Source organism: Glossina fuscipes, unplaced genomic scaffold, assembly GCF_014805625.2.
Source record: "Glossina fuscipes isolate IAEA_lab_2018 unplaced genomic scaffold, Yale_Gfus_2 60, whole genome shotgun sequence".
Classification (NCBI taxonomy): Eukaryota; Metazoa; Arthropoda; class Insecta; order Diptera; family Glossinidae; genus Glossina; species Glossina fuscipes.
The window spans coordinates 5,536,748-5,558,633 of NW_023998432.1; the positions used below are offsets into that span (position 1 = coordinate 5,536,748).

The 21,886-nt window shown below is 33.0% G+C and overlaps 1 protein-coding gene across 1 annotated transcript in view; it reads right to left on the minus strand.

Annotated features, from left to right (window-relative positions):
• LOC119637541 (glutamate receptor-interacting protein 1) overlaps positions 1-19,246 on the minus strand; it is a 92,065-nt gene extending 72,819 nt beyond the window's left edge. The window contains exon 1 of the mRNA XM_038033613.1: positions 18,598-19,246. Within this exon, the coding sequence (XP_037889541.1) occupies positions 18,598-18,745 (148 nt within the window). The 5' untranslated portion in view covers positions 18,746-19,246. The remainder of the gene's footprint in view (positions 1-18,597) is intronic.
• Positions 19,247-21,886: the final 2,640 nt, after the last annotated feature.

The window sequence follows — 21,886 nt, forward strand, 5'->3', positions numbered from 1 at the left end:
TTGATGTGTTGTTGCTGGCGGCTAAGTCAGTAGCGAAAGCGATTGCACATCTTGCATTTACGTTTATTGTTTTTCTTGTTATTGTTGCTTTTTCTCTGTGCTTGTTGTTATTGCTTTTATTTTGGTTTTAGGTTCGACTCTCGGCATTATTATTGCAATAGCGCTCAAGTGTTTGCTTTTGTTTTTATTTGATTTTTTCTTCACTCAAGTGACTGACTACATCGTGTCTACATTATATGCGTCTCACTCTTCGCTTACATGATATATATGGGGCATCTATAGAAGACTATCCATACATAGTTGTACAGCATATAGAAATTGTTAAGACTTATTATAAAAACAATGAACAGAGGAAGGATTATTGCTACTTCGGGGTAAAGGAAACACATTTGATGTTCTTAAACGATTTGTACGTGAACATATATAACTTTTGGACGTGGTTTGCAGACTGAAAATTTTTGAACATGACAATTGCAATGCCGATCAAGTGAGAACGTTACAGAAGCATAATAATACATTATTTTTTATGGCAAAAATTAGATGATTTCGACATGGACGATATGTATCTTCAACAAAATGGTGCAATATGCCGTAAATTTTCTAACAAAATCAATTTATTGGGAGAAAAGTCCAAAGTCATCTCCAAAAATGCTTATGTCAACTTCCCGCAAAGATCATCCGATATAACTCTATTGGATTTTTTACTTTAAGATTATGTTGGCTTACTACATTAAATCACGAACTCTCAATGATCTAATTCGCCGAAATTAGTCGCATTATTGTTGAAAAGAGAGCAGGTTTATGTGGAAAAGTAGCAAAAATTGGTGTTTCAACATTGAGTCTTTACAGGTGCTCAGACGCGGTCCTACCTTAGCCAGTCTTGAATTGAGTTTAACAATCAACATAATTCGTTCGTTTTGAATTTTGTTTGGGTTAACGTCACACTTATATGATAAAGTCGTTTGAGGCTGTGCTCTTAGTGGATGCCAATGTTTTTGATGTGTGTTTGCTGGGATATTAAAACAGTATGGATACTTACTGGAGCGCACGTTTCCTTTCTAAGTGTAAAAGTAAGGTGTACACTTTTTGCAGTTTTAACGCTTATTTTCTATTTATGGATGCACTACTTTGGGATGGTAATCTAGCGGGACACCGTGATGGTATTTGCATGTATACTCATAACTGCTACATATGATAGGAGGAGATCATAAAATAGTGCCTTGTGGAACGTTTATTGAGATCTTTCTGGTGTCAACAAAGGAGTTACCCGTTTCTCAGCAAAGCTTGTGTATTAGATGCTGATTTATGGTACACTTTATATAAGAATACTTCATGCCATACTTTGTCAAATGCTTAAGGTATATCAATAAAAATGCTGAACAGTACTTTTTTCTTTCTTGTTCAATGGTGCCATGGAATGTCCTGAACCCAAATTGATATTGTGGGATTGTATTACGTGCATTGATATAAGAGGTAAGGTTTTTCAGTAGTACATTGTCTTCTGAGGATGCGGTTTTCTTGTATTCATTTTTATATACCGGCAGGGCTCTTATAAGTAACACTAAGGGTTCTATTAAGTATCACTAAACGGGAGGGGCAGCACACTGAGCAAATGGTTTCGATTAAATTCTATAAGGCAGATAGTACTCATCTGTATAAATTTCTTTGAGCTGCCTTGCATTGGACATTGTTTAATCTCACTTTCTAAAAATGCAAATTGGTCCATTACAGTTTTTTGTGCCCTCTATTGGATAATCTCTTAATTTGAAGCAGCTTTTGGGTTATCGAAACAAACAGTATATCTATATTTCTACTTTTAATAAAGGTCCCCACCTCTAGTTTGTGTTGTTTAAAGCCGTTCGCATTCCAATGACATATTTTCAACGATTTCATTTTTTACTTATGATAACTTTAGGAAATTTTACATTTTAAGCAAGTGTTGCACCATCCTTTGCATGCCTATTCTCATATTTTTCATTCTAGCGATGAATGACTTCGTATTTTTTATGTATGATACTATTGAACCTTTTAAGGAGCTTGATTGTACCGAGGATTGGACAAGAATTCGTCACATTTTGTATCAATCTATTTGGTTTTGCATTAATCTATAAGTTTGGGCTGGTTTAAATACTCGTTTAAGCAAGACCCCTATCTTATTTATATAATTTGCTCAAGTTTGACAACCCTGCATGCGTCTTATAGTCGCCTTTTTATTCTGTGCAAGAAATATTTCAATTTTTTTAATGTATTTCTTAGCTTTTTTGCTTTATTCGTGTTTAATTTTAAAAATTCTCTAAAAGAATAAAGTGTGAATTTAACGTATATGAATATAATATCTATTTATGTGAAAAAATCATTTTGGTTTAGTGTAAACAACAGTTGAGCTCTTAGTAAAAGTCTATCTTTTTGCCTGTTAATCTGTGTTTACAGTTTTTTACCATTCGCTCTATATTTACAGTGGGCAGGGAAGTGAGAAATTTACTTTAATTTGCTGAAAATTTGTGCCGTGGAATTTTTTTTAGTTTTTCTTTTTCTTTTTTTCTTTCATAAGCTACTTTTGTTGTTTTCAATGGACATGGATTGCTTATTTACACCATGTCGTGCGAAAACCGGCCCTGAATCTGAACGATTCATTTCTTGTTGGCTGTGTGATCGTTTTCGACATGCAAAGTGTGCTGATATTGCAGGCCGTGCTCCTGATGCAGTCCTTGACCCTTCTAAAGGTTTACGATGGTCATGTCCTGACTGCAGAAAACGCGACATTGATTTCTACAAACTCTTCACGGAGACGAGAAATTATTTCTCAGATTTGAGCAGAAATCGCAGCTCTTTGTGGGAGAAATTTGAAATAATCAACACTAGGTTTGATGAGTGTCGTTATATTGCGCAGTCATCTTCCTCTCCAGCTAACAAAGTTTCAACTCGTAGCGTAGCGTGTGGTTCGTCACCTCTAAGTTCTCCTAAATCCGTTTCGTTGGTGCAAGTTAGCGATTCTTTAAAGTCTACATAGAATGTTAGCGTTTCTGCTACGGCTGAGTCGGTCGGTAACATAAAAGTTACAAAAAAAACGGGAAGTCCTTCTGGCTTGAGCCATGCTGAAGTTGCAAAGGTACCTCCTCCCACTGATGTCACTCAATCTTCTCAGTCGCCATCACCTAAAACTAATAATGATAACAGTAAATCGTCCTCTCCTCCAGACTGTTCGAGTGTAAACGCTGGTCGCCAAACTGAGCATGTCGTGCAAGCTGCACGTGCAAGTGTGGTTATCCCTTCTATATTTTCTCCAACTCATAACTACCCGTACGTGAACCCTGCTGCTCCTAGTACAGATGACATATGCTTGAAGGCAGTTCCTCCCACAAAGGCAATATTTGTGTCAAGACTGCCACCTGATACACCTGTGGATGACATATAAAGTTATCGACCCCGTAATGCTTATGCAATAGCTCCTTGCCCCTCAAAAAATGAAATATTTCTTCAGGCTCATTTTCTCTCATTTATCAAAATGTTAGGGGCCTGAATTCAAAAATTCGTTCTACCTTCCTAAATTTAGTGAGCACGGAGTTTTCCTGTCTGGTCTTCATTGAAACATGGTTAAAGCCGGATCTACATTCGTCGGAACTTTTCCGTAATTCGTTTCAAGTTTTTAGAAATGATCGATTGTATCGCAATGGTGGTGGTGTTTTAATTGCCATATCTGCGACAGTCCCCTCCTATTTAATTAAATTTCCCACTACTCCCGACGTTGAATTTATCGCCATTCCAGCAAAATTTCCTAATAAACACTTGTACGTGACCTGCTCCTATATTCCCCCAAATTCGGATATCTCTGCATATAAGAAACAGGCCGGCCTCATTTGTGAAGTGGCCAAGCAATCTAAACCTACCGATATAGTCATTCCGTTGGGTGACTTCAATTTGCCTCAAGTCACTTGGTGTTACAGTGATAGTTCTGGCTGTTTGATTCCTACCTCAACATCTGGTAGAGCCGTTGTGTTCTTTAATGAATTATTTGACCATAATTTAGTTCAATACATTGGTACCTCTAATTGCAATAGTAGATTGCTTGATCTTTGCTTTGCCAATTTTCCTGAGATTCGCGTTAATCTTTAACTTTCGTTTAGTTTACCTGAGGATCCTTATCATCCAGCATTGGGTATTTCCTTTCATTACAGCATGCTGGTTCGTTGAACTTCTATAACGTTCCAAATTCAAATTTTTCTCACATCTTTCTCATATTGTGCTTGAGTTCTCAGTGGGAAGTATTGATAGCTTACTGTCGTCCTTCTGCAATATATTAAATCAAGCTATTTCTGCATCCGTTCCGATCAAGCAGTCCCATCCGCGAAGCAAGCGTCCCCCGTGGTTTAATAAAACAATTAAATATTACAAGAATAGGAGAAACAAGCTTTTCAAAAAATTCTCGAAAAGTGGTTCTTCTTTCGACTATTTCGCTTACTCTGTGGCAAGGCATAAATTTAATTTCCTCAACCGCCAATACTATTGCAGATACCTTCAGTTTGTTAAATCCTCCTTGTTTGCTAATCCTAAATACTTTTTAAGTTCGTTAATTCCAAAAGAAAAATCTCCATAAATCCCTCGCATGTGTCTTTTAATGGCTCCGAGTCCTCGGATGATTTTGAAATCTCAAATCTCTTTGCAGAATACTTCCGACAGAACTTTTCAACTGTCAATTTTGGTTTATCAGCAAACTATCCATATCCGATTTCTAATTTGGTTTCTATTCCCAAGTTAGTTATATCTGAAAATGACGTTTTTGTAGGTTTGAGCTCTCTAAAATATAATTGTTTGCCTGGATCTGATGGAATCGCTTCATGCGTACTTATATCTTGCGCTGGCGAACTATGTGGTGTTATCTCAAAGATTTTTAACTTGTCCTTGAATTCAGGTGTTTTCCCTTCGTGTTGGAAGAGTAGTTTCCTTACTCCTATTCACAAAAGTGGTAGTAGGCAACTTGTAGAGAACTACAGAGACATTGCCAAGTTGAGTGTCTTGCCTAAGCTGTTCGAGCGAATTGTGGCTCAGCATATAGCCTTTTCCATGAAATCGTATATTTCTTCTCTCCAACATGGTATTCGAAAGGGTAGATCTACGGTCACAAATCTGTTACAGTTTACTTCTCATGTTTTCAAGCCTTTTTCTAGTGGCTCTCGCACTGATGTCATATACACTGAATTTAGCAAAGCGTTTGATTTGGTTAACCATAGACTACTTATCTTTAAACTCCAAGCCTCTGCCTTACCTTTCTTCTTAGTGGAATGGTTAAGCTCTTATCTGCATGGTAGATGATTTAGGGTTTTATTTAACCTCATTACCCCGTGACGTCTGGCGTACCTCAAGATAGCCACTTAGGGACCCATTTTATTTAATTTATACATTAATGATCTCACATCGGTGATTAAATCCAGCGAGATCTTAATGTATGCTGATGATATGAAACTACTTTCTTCCTTTTCCGTAGAATCGCAATCTCATCAATTTCAAAGTGAGTTGAATAATTTGGTTGCATGGTGCTCTTTTAATCTTCTGAAACTAAATCTAAATAAATGTAAGAAGCTTTCTTTCTCAAGAAGGAAATCGTTCAGTACTCAATATTTCATTGATTCGCACAAGTTGGAAGACGTGGATTCGTTGACAGATTTAGGCGTTCTATTCGGTTATGTCTCAATTGGCATATTGAGCTCTCGTTAAGCAAAGCTAGCTCCGCGCTTGGTTTTATAAAGAGGTGGTCCAAAGAGCTTGATGATCCTTATATTACGAAAAGGCTTTACATGCGTTTGGTTATACCTATACTTGAGTATGCCTCTGTTGTGTGGTCTCCTTCATATAGGTGCTACGTAGATTCAATTAAATCTGTTCAAAAGCAATTCTTGCTGTTTGCCTTTAGGAATTTTGGTTGGGACCCGATTGCCCTTCTTCCACCCTATGATAATAGGTTACTTCTATTATCCTTACCGTCGTATATAGATTTGTTCTTGGGGTTTCCTTCTTAGTTAAATTAATAAATGCTACAATTCACTCGCCCGCATTACTTCGTAAGATAGGTTTTAAAGTCCCTAACCGCTTCTCTAGACACTTTATCTTGATAAAGCTTAGTCAATGCAAATATAATTACGAACTGTTTAACCCGCTCAGAGTTGTTTGCAAGAATCTAAATGACGTCTATCACTTATTCTGATTAACGTACCCTTTAAAGTCCATTAAAGCAACATTGCTTAATACACGCGATTTACCTATGTCGTACTTGAACTAAATTTTAACTTTAAAAGTGATTACGAAAATTAATTGTATTATCGGTTGTCAAGCTTATGCATGTTTGCGATGGCTTAGGGGTTCACTTGCAATTTGGTCCTGTACCGGTTGTGGGTGTGGCTCTATGCTAGTTGCTAGGCAAACCCGTTTATTTTTATATTAATTTTCTTATGGTTATTTTTTACAAATTGTTTATCTTTACGTGGACTTCTTTATTTTGGGTTGAAATCCCACTTGTTTTTGTTTACATTTTGAAGTTTGTATCCCGAAAACTAAAATTATGCCTCATTGTGGCAGTCTCCATACTTCATCGATGATCAATAATAATGTACATTTCGTCACATCACTAACGGGTCGTAGGGTGCAACAATTATTTGTATTTTCCTAAAGACGTTTTTCTATAACCTCGATAAAAATTAAATATTTTCTCACAACTTAAGATATAATAGAGATGATTTACTTTTTTCTTTTAATTATGTTCTGAAATTTGAATGTAGTCTTCGGATCACACAAGATTATGAAAGAATTGTACTATATAACATAATAAATTTGTGACAACTATTCCAAGTCGCAAGATTGTAACACATTCAAAAAGTGGACTCTTTGAAGGGGAAAAACACAAAACAAAAATTTATAAGAGCGATATAGGCATGTATTGGTATGCTCTCACTGAATTCGAGCTATATAGACTCAGCAACTACATTACAATTTAATTTACTTTGCAACGACGATTATTGAATGCTCTTAACGGAATCACAAAATGGTTCTACTCTGATAGTGAATAACAAAATTTGGTCAATTCAATTATATTAAAAAATATACGAAACATTTTATTAGATGTGTTTGAAAAAACACCTTCCTATTATTTATTGATCAATGCTACTCAAAGAATGTGATAACACATTCCAAACAAGCACCAATAATTACTATTGCTTGCCCGAAAATATATCCTATTCAGCATTGTCCAAATGAAAAATAATCTTTTTGATTGGGCAAGTTCGGACTTGCTTTAAAAATTCACGAAATACGATTGGCGGGTAGCAACCGTTTGTTTCCAACCATACGTTTTCAGTTTCAGCGATCTTGAAAGATGGTAGAAAGCGGCAGTATATCAATCGAATAACTCGCTGCGCCGCATCAAATGTTCCCAAATAATCAAATACAATACATCTGATATGGTGATTACTTATACCCACAATCTTATTTTGATCATTCTCAGTTCTGAATCTCCCTCAGTTTTCTATATCTTTGGAGTTAAATTCAATTTTTCCGGATTTTATACGAAATTCGATGCATTCCCTTTCTGCAGATGTCAACTAATAAGAAAAATTTAATAATTTCACCCTTTCATTGCAGTTTTTCATAAAACACATGATGTACGTGTGATATTCTGGGGCATTCAAGCCCCATGGCGGACATGCTTAAATCGATTCAAAATTCGATGCTGAGCAAGAATATGTATATTTTTGGGGGTCGCTGAAGCTTCCTTCTGGGCGTTGCAAACATTTTCATAAATGGAATGTACCCCTCATCCCTCGGTGATGGATGTAAAAAGCCGCGCTCACCTAATATTTTTTTAGTCTTTCTTAAGATAACGGTTCTGGGTACAAGACGTTCGATCCCGGCCGAACATGATTTTCTTACTTATTTGGTTTTCTTAAAGCGACGTTTATTAATATAGAAAACAAACATGTAGATACACCTAAGGCCCTTCTTTCTGAGATTTGAAAGAAGTTGTACTCTCGTTGCTTAAACAAAATCCCAACAATACTTGTGTAAAAATTCTAAAATCCAAGTCAAATGAAAACTTCATTGTAGTTTTATTGTAGTTTTCTAAAGGTTGAAATAGAAAATGGAACATTTCGACACTTTCGACTGCCTAAAACTCAGAAAATACTTGCGCTATTGGATTGATTTCTCATGTAATACTTGAAAATATAATAGATTTTCTTTGATTTTCTGTATATTCTCTAAAACATTTCGGTATCTTACTAACTTGATAATTCAAATAATCGCATCAACATGTAACTACGCAACGAAATCCCGACAAATGTCGAGACAGCAGTTGTTTTTTCATTCGCACCAGTATGAAACAGTATCGTACAATAAATGAAATCAAATGGAATCGGAAATTTGTGCCGATTGCCGATACTCAGCGATTTTAAATGCAAAGACGTAAAACATTTCTGAGAACTCATATTTAAGAACTCAATTGGTCTAACACAACTTCACCGTTGGTTAATCAAGTAATTTAAAACACTGTTTTATTCTTCAAATCTACTCGATATTTGCTACGGCACTTGGTATAAATAAAACACTCATGTCCGTTCAGTAGTTCATTTAACTTTTTGGTAAGTTCGGGATAATGGTTTCGGAAATTTATGATTGAAGGATAATAATAATTAATTCCTCAAATTTAGGAAAAACGTATTTATACAACGTACAAATTTTTTAAAACGTATTTCAAACCGAACGTGATTAGATTAACTAAGTTAACAAAAAAATTCTGGTTACTGTTTTAATTTAATTCTAGTAAAACAGGAATATTCTCTTATTATTTTATAATAACGGGGATGATTTGAAATCAACAACAGTTAAAATAAATTGAGTTCAATAGAATGCAACCCTAAATAAAATAAAAATTGTATGTATATTATAAGGAAAAAATGGAAACGTCTACATAATGAGTAAAACACTCTTTACTTTGGATTTCGATAATGCACACATGCATACAATTATGGGTATGTACATACGTGCATACATAAAGTATGCACAGAGGAAAAAAAGCCAACAAAAGATATGAGTTTTAGAAAAAAAAATTTAATTAAAATCTTAATTACGCGTACAAATACCATAAATTCATTAAATGCAATGTACTTTCACATATAAGAATGTAGTATGCTTACACATACATGCACTTAAATCAACCAAGCGTTAAAAATCGTCTGAACAATATACTCACATACCAATAAATCTACATGTTATGTTATACGACAAAAAAATAAAAATAAATAAAAAAATACAACGGCTTACCAAAGTGTCTTCAGTATATATCTGTGTAAAATGAAATTGCATAAATACATATATAAATATATCATACTCTCTACATATATTTTATTCATTCGTGCAAGTGTGCACATAAATAAATATATCTAATGGTAATTGTGGTATATACTAGCCATCGACAGCCACAGATTTATATACGTGTAGTGTAATCTTTCTAAGTGCGCAATGTGTTCATAAGCTAAAGTAAAAAGTTTAAATTGAATTTTGCAGAATTTTTGCTCACAGAATTTTGATCACGGTTTCCCGTTTCATTACATTTTTTTTTATTAAAGGTTTGGGATAAATCTTGTAGGCAATATTTTAATTTAGTTTTGCGCCTTTCTTTAAAGTTTTTTTTTTGCTTAGAACTTAAAACGTTCTTTTTTAAAATTTTATTCTCTGTAATTTTAAATTTTCCTATTCTCCATTGAAGCACGTTTGCAGTACCCGAAAATAAATGTCAAAGGCCATGGCCGTTTATCCACCTGCTGTTAATAATCTTATACGCACAAAAATTAAGATTAAATACTAATGCTACTTGCATATATTTACAGATTTACTTCAAAAAAAAAATTTGAAAATAGATGCCATCGTCTTCCTAACGATTGATTTATGGATGGGTTTGTTTTCATATATCTCGCCGTCACAAATTTCGGGATCGAAAATTAAATCTGGCGCGTATATAAATTAAATTTAGTAGACAAAATGTAACTGCACACTATCCACTTACAATTACTAAAACAATAAAGGAACTTGAAAAATACGAGCATATGATTTTTGTAAACTTAAATTACAACCTATCGCATATAGCCAGTAACTTGACATGTATAATATCTATTACCAAATTAATTTAGAAATCGCTGAAAAAGTTCTCAGCGGTTAACCAACTTACAAGCTTCCAACTAGAAGCCTTACACTTGTTGTAAATTTAGTTCACATGAAGGACATCGGCTTAACGCAGTCCGTTTCTCGCCGCTCTATTTTTCATCACTACTTTTACACACTCAACTCAATTTGGAAATTATCTCGTAACTAACGTACTTGATTTCTTTGTTTCTTAAAATCATATAAAAACTGCAAATGTGAGACTCTATTCATCTAAATTACTGGATAGATAACTGTCTCTCTATATGTCGGTGTGTGCTAAAAATACAATTTATTTTTAGCTTATATTTAGAGCCATTTATAAATATATATTTTCTTACATCTTTGCTTTATGAAATTTCCTATATTTGCCTGTTGTTGCTTGTCACAAGCGCATTAGGAGCTGTTAAGTCTCGTTGTTTTCAACGTTTCCTACATGTATTAACAACGACTCAACGACGACAACTTTATTAAACATTAGATTTTGTTGTAATCTTCATAACAAGATTTTTCAGAATTAAAATATATACTATTTCAAAAAACAAAAATCTTGATATCAAAAGATTATTTGTTACACAGGAATTGGTTTTACTCATGATTTCGATCGACAGGCAAATCGTCGTATCAAAATTTAATGTTTACTAGTATGCATCAAATATATAAAATGATAAGTAATAGGTAAATGGGAGCTTAATGTGCGATGCAGCTCTATCATCTTATACACATATAAGGCGGATTTTAACAAGCGTACACAACTAAAATTATTTGACTAGTTACTCTTGCTAATAATTCCCAGGCATACATTTTTTTCGGTTGCATTCTCCAACGTAGTTCCCTTCCCACGATATCATCAATCTAAAGCTTTCGATGTTTTGTAATTGATCGATTTTTCAAGACTAACACAATACGCTTCAGTTCCCACAGTGCTCTCATCATTTGATCCAAACCCTTCTCTCTAGTGTATACTTGTGAGATTTTCACATATATATTAGACTAACTGGGAACCAAATCTGGAATGTGTGAGGAAGAATTCAACCAACGACTTGTGACATGATGTATTTGCTCTACTGTGAGTAAACACCGTACCCATTTAAAAAACAACTTTTTCATACGCTAATTTCCACGCAAAGTAACGAACATACTGCATTTTGAAGATTTTAGGGATATCGAGGGAAGAATTTCCATAACACTGCTGAGTTTGAACGATATATTTTTGCCTCAAAAAGCAATCTATCAATACATGAAATTCAGATTTTTCTATTATTTCCAGAACAGCAAAACTAGCGACACTAAAATCAGGGTACTTCGTTGACAACTGATCAAAATGACATGAAGTCATCAGAGACGTTCTTAGATGATTCATTCTTTCTAAAGGTAATGTCAATTATTATTTCAAGATGATATCTATGTGGGAGTACCGGGAATTAGTGATAGACGAAAAACTACCCCTATCAAAGTAATAATCGCGTCTAATAGTTTTGTAAAAACATATAAAAATTCCTAGAAAAAGCATTTCTATATGTGATATAAATTGCATACAGAAATTCTAATGTTATATCGAATTTAAATGGCTATGTAACATACAACGCGTACTTCAACATGTTTCAAATTTTTCACAAACTATGTGTTACTCTAAAAACGTAACATAAATAAACATGATTTTAACAGATCTGAATCGGTTCTGCTATTCTTTCTACTAAAAATATATCCCGAGCAAAGACGAGCACCGCCCATTGCGAGTATGTTTGGCCAAATAAGTAGTTTTCAAACGTGCTTAACCATATTCACACTGTGGAAATGTAACTACCAACAGTTCCTCCGCAAGTATTCCCCTTCCAAAAAGTTGCTTACCCAAAAAACCTACTTTAATATACAGAATAGAAAGGAATTGCCAAAAATTGCAAAGAATAAAAAGGATAATATGATTCGCTGTTCTACAAAATTGTACAAATGAGATCAGCACGCTCACAAAATTTCCGAATCAAAATAAAATATAAAAGATGTTGTTACTTCGTTCTAAGCACAAAAATGTGAAGATAGAACGAAATGTCAAACGTATTCCTGAAACAGTTGCACTTTATAAGAACACTACCTGTGGGGTTGATATTCTCGACCGAATGGCTAAAAATTATATCCTGAAAGCAAGATCCTGTGGATGGCCCCTTCAGGTATTTTATAACATATCGCATTTGATCAATATCTCGACAATGTACGAGGAGACAGCTGGAGTAGGGATATCTTGAAGCATTTTTTCTTTATTTAAATATTCAATTTATTGTCTGAACTATTAAGTTTAAATGCTCGACAATTTTGCGAAATTTTACTATTAAGAAAAATAAAACTGAAAATATAAAACGGGAAGTGTACCTCCTAGGTAGGTGCTACATGCAAATGATGCATTGTTAAAAAGATGAATTTCAGAAACAAAAGGTATATATAGTCAATAACCGCAAGTCTCATAATATCAGATAGTAGCAGATAATATCAAGAAGAGCTTAACAAGCCTAAAATGATATATACAGTAAATGCTAACTCACCAATTTAGCTGTTAATTGTGAACGTATTACTAAACCTGTCAGGACCGAACCTGCACAGCTCCTATTCGGGTGTTTTATGTTAAATACACTTCCTTTTTTCTTATGCCTTTACTCTTTTATGACTTCGATATGCAATATTATGTTATGTAAATTTATGTAATTTTCTTATATGCAGCTATGAGTTGCTAACTAAACAGAGTTAAGCTGCAATTTAGCAAAAGAACCCTTACGTTTATATATCATGTTGACTGAATTGTCAGATTATTTGATAAAATACGTCTGCTTTAGTGTTCAAATTTACTTACAAACATGTATGTCAAAATTTGGTATTTTGTTGGTGCTAAAGAATTCGTTGTAATTTGAATTTATTCTTCATTATTTACCTTGATGTTGTCTGCATTAAGAATAGGCAAACAAATCGCGCACTTTTGGTATACTCGGGTAGACCGAACCGAGCAAGAATACATCCGCATTCTCTAAAAATTATTATTGAGTGCCAATGTATAAGAACGTTGTTGGTTCCGCCGTATTTTCAGTTATTTAGTCGTACAGGTAAATTTTTAGTTGGCTTAGAGTGACATATTAGTATGTTATATATGAAAGTGGCTAGGTTTCTGCAAATCACGAAGGAATAGCAATTATTACATAAATATAGAATATTTAGCTTGGAAAGTGTACAATTGCGAATAAGTAAATGCCTACATTCTGTTAGGGAGTCAGCTAATCAACCAATAAATCGATCTTAATTTATGTCGTATATGAATTCATAAAAGAAGTAGTAGTGCTTTCCCTATTCAATTTTATGTTAGTACAAGTACCAATTTTCATACCATACACTACCTATTGTTCATGGGCATCCGATCAATTCAGAATCACTTGCTGAATCGATCTAAGTTTGTCTGTTTTTTGTTCTCTTATTCACATATGGCGCCATATTTTGAAAAGACGTTATGTGCATAGCTGATGTCGGGTATCTAACGGTAGGTCGCGGCCGAATACGACCTGCAAGACAATATAGAAACCATAGAGAACTGGGCTACGGAAGGGTATATGGTTGAGAAAATATCAAGGTCAATATACCCAGTGTTTATCACTCAATTCTACAAAACAAATGATAAACTTAATATGCCTTTTTTTCTCTAATATCAAGTGAAGGCATCACTGTTGCAAAATCGGCCAAAATATAATACGAAAATTTTTAAATAACAACATTTAAAAATAAAATGCCTTACATGTTACATAAAATTTAAGTTTTACGATAAATTCTTAATAAGGAAAAATAAAATTAATTTGTCAAATGTAATTTTTGTGTTTTACAAGAAATAATAGAATATGGAAAGTAAATGGTTTTAAAAATCAAAAAATGCGCTTATATTTAATTAAAATTAATAAAAATTAGGGAAATTGTAGCAAGCTAAACAAAAATGGTTTAATAACAAGATCATTAAACGAACTTGTTGCCATTTGCCTTTTACGTTTTCATGTTCTAGTTTTATGGCTTTTTAATGGCATTTTTTTTTTTTTGGTCCTGCAACAACATATCGGACAACCTAAACAATCTATACAATAGGACTTGACAGTTAAATATATGCGCATAAAGTATAGTAAAAAAACTACAACGCTATGGCTAGGCTAATTGACAGAAACAAGTGGAAGGATTTAAACGAAGTGAACTATAGAACAGTTTATAATATTGTAACTAATTTAGAGTAATTGCAATTGGAATTTGTCAATCATTGAGATTAATGAACGCTTTCGACTAAAAGTAAAATTCAATTAATATCAACTTAGCTAGTTAAACGAGGAACCATTTTACGCGGCAAGTGACATCTGGCCTCTTTTTAAAGAACAAGAAAAAAATAAACAAATAAATACATAAGTAAGGAAACAAAAAAGCGCCTTCACACTTTAATAATTTTAAAGGGGGTAAAGTGAACGATGCACACGAACTACGAAGCATATATGCCAAATACATGGCCTACCATACATACACACATTTTTTTGATGAATCATTTAGGATGATATTGTAATGCACCTTGCTTCATTCTAAAAATGAAAAATGTTAAAAAATGTTCTTTTGCAATCTGCAATTGAGAGCAAATTATTAAAGTACCTGGTTTGTGACCGCCTAAATTTTGTTAGAAAAATGGCACGCGGAACAGCTAATCCTATCAACATTTTGAAATCAGCTACTGAAAGCAATATCAATTTAATATATCACTTTATTAAAAGTAAAATCTACTTTCCTTTTCTAAAATAGACCCGATCTAAGAATTTATTTCATTTATCTAAACTAAGAATAATAAGAATATTATTATTAATACCCAAATGTATCTATTATGTATATGATAAAGAAATTATTTAATCAGTCTTATTCTGAACGGCATCACGGAGACGTATAGTAGGCACAAGCAAATATCAAACCACTTTTATGACTTCTCGTGACATTTTGTTATGCTGAAGTCTAATCGTGAATTCGTAGACTTTAAAAAACATTAGATATTTGCGCCGAGCTCTTGAGCACGCGGCTAAGAATTTTTTGTATCATAATGAAGCATAACGTAACGATTTAAAAAGATGCTTTTTAAAATGAAGTGATTAAGGAAGTGGCTGCTCCAATGACGAAATTGAGCAAACTCAGAATCTTATTCTGATCAACAACATATACGCTGTTTGTGGAAGGCGGATGTCACACGCGGAAAGACACATTTATTTACTCTTTCATTTATTTTTTACGTTGAGTATAAACGGAAACCAAACTGTAACAATATTTATTTATGATAGAGGGCGCATGATGTGAAAAAAGCATTCGAAACATTTACAAGTGATGGCATCATGTCTAAACTTTCTTTACTTTGTTTCTCTTTTTCTTTGTCTAGTTTCTTCTCTAGTTTTCTTCTCTTTCGTTAGGTTAAGTTCAGAAAGTAGGTTGAAACACAACTTCAAAGCGATTAGCAATAATATAAAGCAAAGGGATCCAATGTGTAGTGTCATTATATTACCGCTCAGCGTAAATAATTAAAAGCTATGTAGGCCATTGCTCTTTTGTCGGGGGAGTGGAGGAAAATTTTACAGGAGTAAACCAAATCAATTTTAGAGACCCGGACCAACTGTTATTGACAATATGGTCCACAATATTCCACTGGCTAACATTGCTGATTCTCCGGATGTAGTTTTGTTGCTCAGATATGCAAAAAATTTCCTAATTCTTTGATCAAAAACTAGAATAGCAACAGGAAGTAACACTTTTTGTGACTATCGAATATTCTGCAGCTAGTAATACTTTTGTGGCTATTCAAATACTTTTCCAATTTTTCAAAAAGTGAAAACTTCAAGTAAATATTATCCACTTAAGCAGCCGGGTAGGCAAGGAATCCCAAGTAACAAGTCAGTGGTCGTGGGCCGAGTTCTCAAGTACGACAGAATTTTCAATCGCCTTAGATGCTTGTGCTTGAAGACTTTAGTCTTAGAATTTATTTCTCTGGTTAAATTAATTATAATAGCGCTAACTAAATATTATATTAACGAACCTGGTGCAATCGTTTTAACAGGAAAAGAAAAACCAAAAAGAAAAATTTCTGAAAATTCTTGACAATTAATTTTTCGTTTTTATAAATGATTCTTTGTGCCACACCAGACTTGAGAATCTCGGAATTCATAAGGCGTCTCGGCTAAGCCATTGAAAAAAAGAAACTGCGTCGTCACATTTAAGCGCCTTTCGAATTCCAGAAACGTAAAAGATATTGATCGATTGGTAGAACATCGAAATGTACGATATCACATACCAAATATAAAAACGTATCGATTTACTTAAAATATATCAATGCTAAGAATTAATGTCGCTGTACGTAAACAATAATTAGACCAGTAATTTATTATACCCTGTTCAATTTCACATATCGCCACACAAGATTACAAGGTTAGAAGTAACAGAAAGCAAGATCCTCTTACACTGTACGATTCCAGAAAGGTAGCGGAAGTTCTAGAGATAAGTATGTTAGGTATATTTACCGGATACGAATGTCTATTAAACCATACCTATTGGCTAGATTAACAGCTATGGGCATAAAACTTTACAAACTAGACAAAGACAAATTTAATATCAAATTCTCTGCTTTTGTCATTGCCTGGATAAAGTTAAAAACTAGTCGCGTAGATTGCTAAGCTTAGTTATATTTACGAAAGATGTGAAAACCAGAAATTGTCAGTCTTTACCATCCCTAATTTGTGTTTTTATATAGTGTTATGTTATTGAATTTGCTGTGTTGGGTTTGTTGATCCTTCGGATGCGCTACGAAATATGCCCATTAGGCAGTTTTGTTCGCTATGTTATACGACAAGTGACACACCGAAATATTTAGAATGCTACTACAATATAACTGTAATATATATAGTATAGTATATATATTAAAATACTTTTGAAGATATATTTTAAAAAAATAATACAACAAAGCAAAAATTTGGAATGTCCATCACTGAAACAAACATAATTGGCTTTGTTAATTAAGGGTGTGAAGTTATATTTAAATATAACTAGCAAAGACACAAACTACGATTTTTTACAGAGCTCTGTAAGGCCGTTAACAGAATTCTGTTAAACGATATCTCGGAGGGATTTAACTCAAAATACAAGTAAAATACAACTTTTCGAGAATTTTTTTGCAAATTCTTATAAACAAAACATGAGTTTATGTAAATTAACGAATATTCGAAACCAAAACTTTTTTACACTATGCCATAAATGAGGTTGATAAAGCGAAAGTTTACGGAGTTCGTGTTCAATTAATATATTACGATATTCGGTTTACATTAGAACAATTAGCTAGATCCGTACATCTTAACAAATTAAAATTGAATGGATATTTTTGATATTAGGTGGAAATTCAATCAATATATTATGCGGACATATTTTAAGTTGATTAAGCGAAATAAGAGTTATTTATACTAGATCGATTACATTCAAGATTTAACCTAAATTCTATTTGTTTTAATTAAAAATAGAAATGGGCTTGCATGCCACTCGGCTCCAACTCCCTTATAATTGTATCGATTTTAGAATACTCTGCCAATTTCTCAGCAATTGCTTTACGTTTTTAAGCGAATAATGCCTATTTTCAAGTTTAGTCCTTTAATGTAAATTAACTTAAAATCGCTTAATCTAAACACCTCTTCGATTCTGCATATTAACTTTTCTAGTCGTGGTTCTTCAAAGAATAAACGGCAGATATCCATTGAAAAACTTATGCTGACGGAAACTATGTTTACGTTTCATTAAATCTCTTATTTTTTAACAATGCAACCAAGCTAATGAAACTAATATATAGTCCTATTCTTAGAAATGTGGAATAATTTTCATTTTTCTTTGTTTTTTATCTTCTTTTCCTTATTACTGCAATTGCATCTCATTATTAAGCAGCGGTACGCGTTTTTGTGGCATTCCTTTCGATATTTTGGCAATTTTCTCTTACGTTTCATTTAACATGATTGTGACACAATTTCTTCATATATTTTTACAACCACACTTTGAAAACACTTCAACCTCAACCATTCATTCATTGCTTCTGTAATCAATGACAAAGTATTATTTATCATCTTTGCGGCGTGTGTGCTATATAATAAATCGGTGAAAAGCAAAACGCAACCTCCTACGTCCATTTTATATAGTCAAAATTGCTTAAGAAAGTGATGTGTAATTAAATTCTGTTTGTAATTATTTTCGTAGAGAACCGCAAAGTTTTATGATAAAAAGTTACGAAAACTGAGATGAGAACGACGTTAAGAGTTTACAACTCCTTATACGTGTTTCTAATTCCTTGAATTCTGTTTTTTGTTTGTTTCGTAACGTTTTGTTGGACAGAAAAGTCAATGTAAAACTCACCAGCCAGCGTAGGAGCCGTTTGTATTCCATTACTGTTATGTGTGTCATCATTTTGTAAAGCTGCGCTCTTGCTTGCCATGCAGTTGATGGGTTTTTTTGTTTTCCACAGCTTCATGGTGTTATACTTCACTTCTTTAAATTCTTTCATTCATTCATTTGTTTAAAAAATTTGCGAAACTATCCTCATTTTTACGATACTTTTTGTTCGAAATATTTATTACATTTATACATATTTTCATGACCTCAAAATCAAAAACAAACAGTAAAAAATGAAGAAAAACTTTGTTATGCGAAAACTATTACTCGTATGATAGCATAAGCACACGTAACATAGTTATTTTTAAAACCAAAAAAGTTTTCAACGGCAAATCAAATTCGAAACGTGGTCTTTTATACGAAATTCTGTTGTTTGCTGTTTCTCTTAATTTATTTTTTGAAAAAGTTTTATGTTCATTGAATTATGGTTCTAGTTTACATAAGGAAAGACCGATAGAGAGAGAGAGAGAGAGAGAGGAAGAGAAAACAAATCGTGCAATGACATGAAACATACTTAAGCCGTCAGTCATACTAATGCAAACTGGTAAAAACTTTTGTTATACACAACACGTTTTAATTTAAAATTACTTCTTATTACAGTTTAAAAAAAAAATTAGTAACAGCTTTCAAACATATGTATCATTATAATATTTATTTAAATAAAAACATTATCTTAAAATTTTTTAAATTGTGTAGCGTTATTTTAACTGCCCGTCTTATTTGTTCAAAACACTCCTTTATAATAAATACTTTTCACATGCTACGTAGCTGTTTACGCACACTTTTTCTCATTTCCCAACAAGCACTTCTCGTGTTTACACATCTCTCTTTCTTAGATTTTACCAATGAGAAGCGAAATACATAGATGTTCCAACATTTTGTTCTAAGCTGAGAAGAGGAGATTTCTGGGGACTTTTTGTGTATATGTTATCGATAATAGTAGTAACGTTGCTATTTAGCAGCCATTTGTATGCTTAATTTTTCATTCTCATTACTAGTACGAGCAAAGATTATGTTAATAGTTTCTTGATATGACATCATATTCTTTCAAAGGTTTGCATAACAGAAACACATTCAAATCTGCTTTTTTAAGTGAATATGACTTATGATATGCATATAAGCGTGTGTGTACCAAAAAACACCAAACACAAGATATATATACATCATATATTATTTGTTTTCTATTCATTGTTTATTTTGAAGAACTGAGGAGCTCTAAATTTTATGTTCGTTGAATGCTTCATATTAAGAACTATAAAGAAATTTTTGGTTTGGTGCTTTTTCGTACACACACCCATTAACATAGTCTTTGCACGTACACAATGAGAATGAAAGATTATGGCTGCTAATTAGCAGCCTTACCACTGTTACTAAATACACAAGAAGTCCTTAAAGACCCCCTGATCTCAATTATGAACAAAATGTTGGAACGTCTATGTATTTCGTTGCCTCTGTGTTTACTCCCTGTCTTATTGCTATTTATATGAAATTTAAAATTTACATGGTTGTTATTCATCGTGAATCCGTTAGAATAAAGAGAACTTTTCCGCTACTGTCTCTGTTTTGTATGGATTTTTGGTTAAACTTTTGCAGTTGCCTTTATATTAAAATTTTATTTAAAGAACATGTGTTTTAAAAAAAAAAAACATTTTACTTATTAACATTTTTTATTTTTTCTTTTTGCATTTAAAGATTTGAAATGAAACTCCACATTCATTTCGTTTATTCAACACAAAAGAGTGTATACGTAAACAAGATGTTTAGGTAAAAAAGTTAGCAAGCCATATGGAAAAGTAAACATCTAAACGAGACGATCATAAGTATTTATTGAGCATCGTTTTCTTCTCAGTATTATATATATATTTACCTATATTATTTTGTACAAGATCTCGCGAATAAAAATGTACACATACGCCCTTTAAAATCTTAACTAACCTTTTCAAAAGGAAACTAGGTTTATACTCATATATGTGGTGATTCTCTCTTTATTTCTCTCATTTTTCAGACGGGCAACAACTACTGAAACAAAGTTTTACAGTAACAATGCTAGCAATTCCCTGAAGGTACCAAATAATCAAGGAGATCCCCTCTTAGGGCAAAAAAAATTTTACAACGAATGACGCAAAGTAAAGAGTGTCTAAAGTAGTCTCTGAGAGTAAAAATCAACTAAATTGATTCGAGCATCACCATATCATAGATTCTTCAATTTGCCAGAGACAACTAAATGACAAGATAGTCCAATATTTTGTGTGAAATTGAAACTAGCAGATTATTACGAACTTTTTATGTTTCTGTTATCAATAACAGCGGTAACAACCTCTGAAACGTGGACAAAGCGGAAGCACATGCAATTTTTTGCTTTTAAGTGAATACGCACTGTACATATGAGTGTATGCATGATAAAGTCGAAGAATAGATGAGTAGCAAATATGTTTACTTGGTATTGAAGAATTCTAAATTTTATGTTGATCAGTTGCTTTAATAAATTTTAATGAAAACCTACTATCAAGAAATATGAAGAAATTCCAGAATATTTTAGACTACTGCTGAATATTATAGAACATTCTACAATATATTCTACAAGACAATAACACAAATGTGACGTAAAAAGTTGTAGAAATATGTCATATACATGTGTAACCAAATGAAATCAATATATATATAAGTAATAATTAAACTAGACAAAGGTTAATTGTTCTTCATATTTTTGGATATAAAAATTTTCGTAAAAATTTGACGGAAGATTTGTGGAATATAAGGTTTAAAATTCTTTAACAAGAAATAAACAATAAAAAGAAATCAGAGTAATAAAGAAAGTAACGTAGTTGATATGGGTGTCGTGACTGAAGTTTTACTGTGAGACGCTGGGTTCAATTGCGCGCGGGTTCGTGCTTAATTTTTTTGTTTAAATGACATTTTGGGCAAAGCCATTATTGAAGCAGAACAGATATAATACCATCGCATTGCGACATACACCACTAGTGATATTAAGTTTGAGTGGATATATGCAATGCCCAGAACGGTTTTTGATAGATTCACGCTTTTTACACCAATAAATTTAGAATTATTTTGAGGCCGTGGTGTCTACCATATTTATTTTAGAATTAATACGTTTGTGGGCAGATAACACATCTTTATTTGAAGAATAGTTTGAATTTGTGATTAATGTGCAAAAACCCATAGAAACTTAGAGATACGGGGTTTCGTTCACTTAACGATTTGCTGTGGGCGTGTGCTTGACTAACTAGGATTA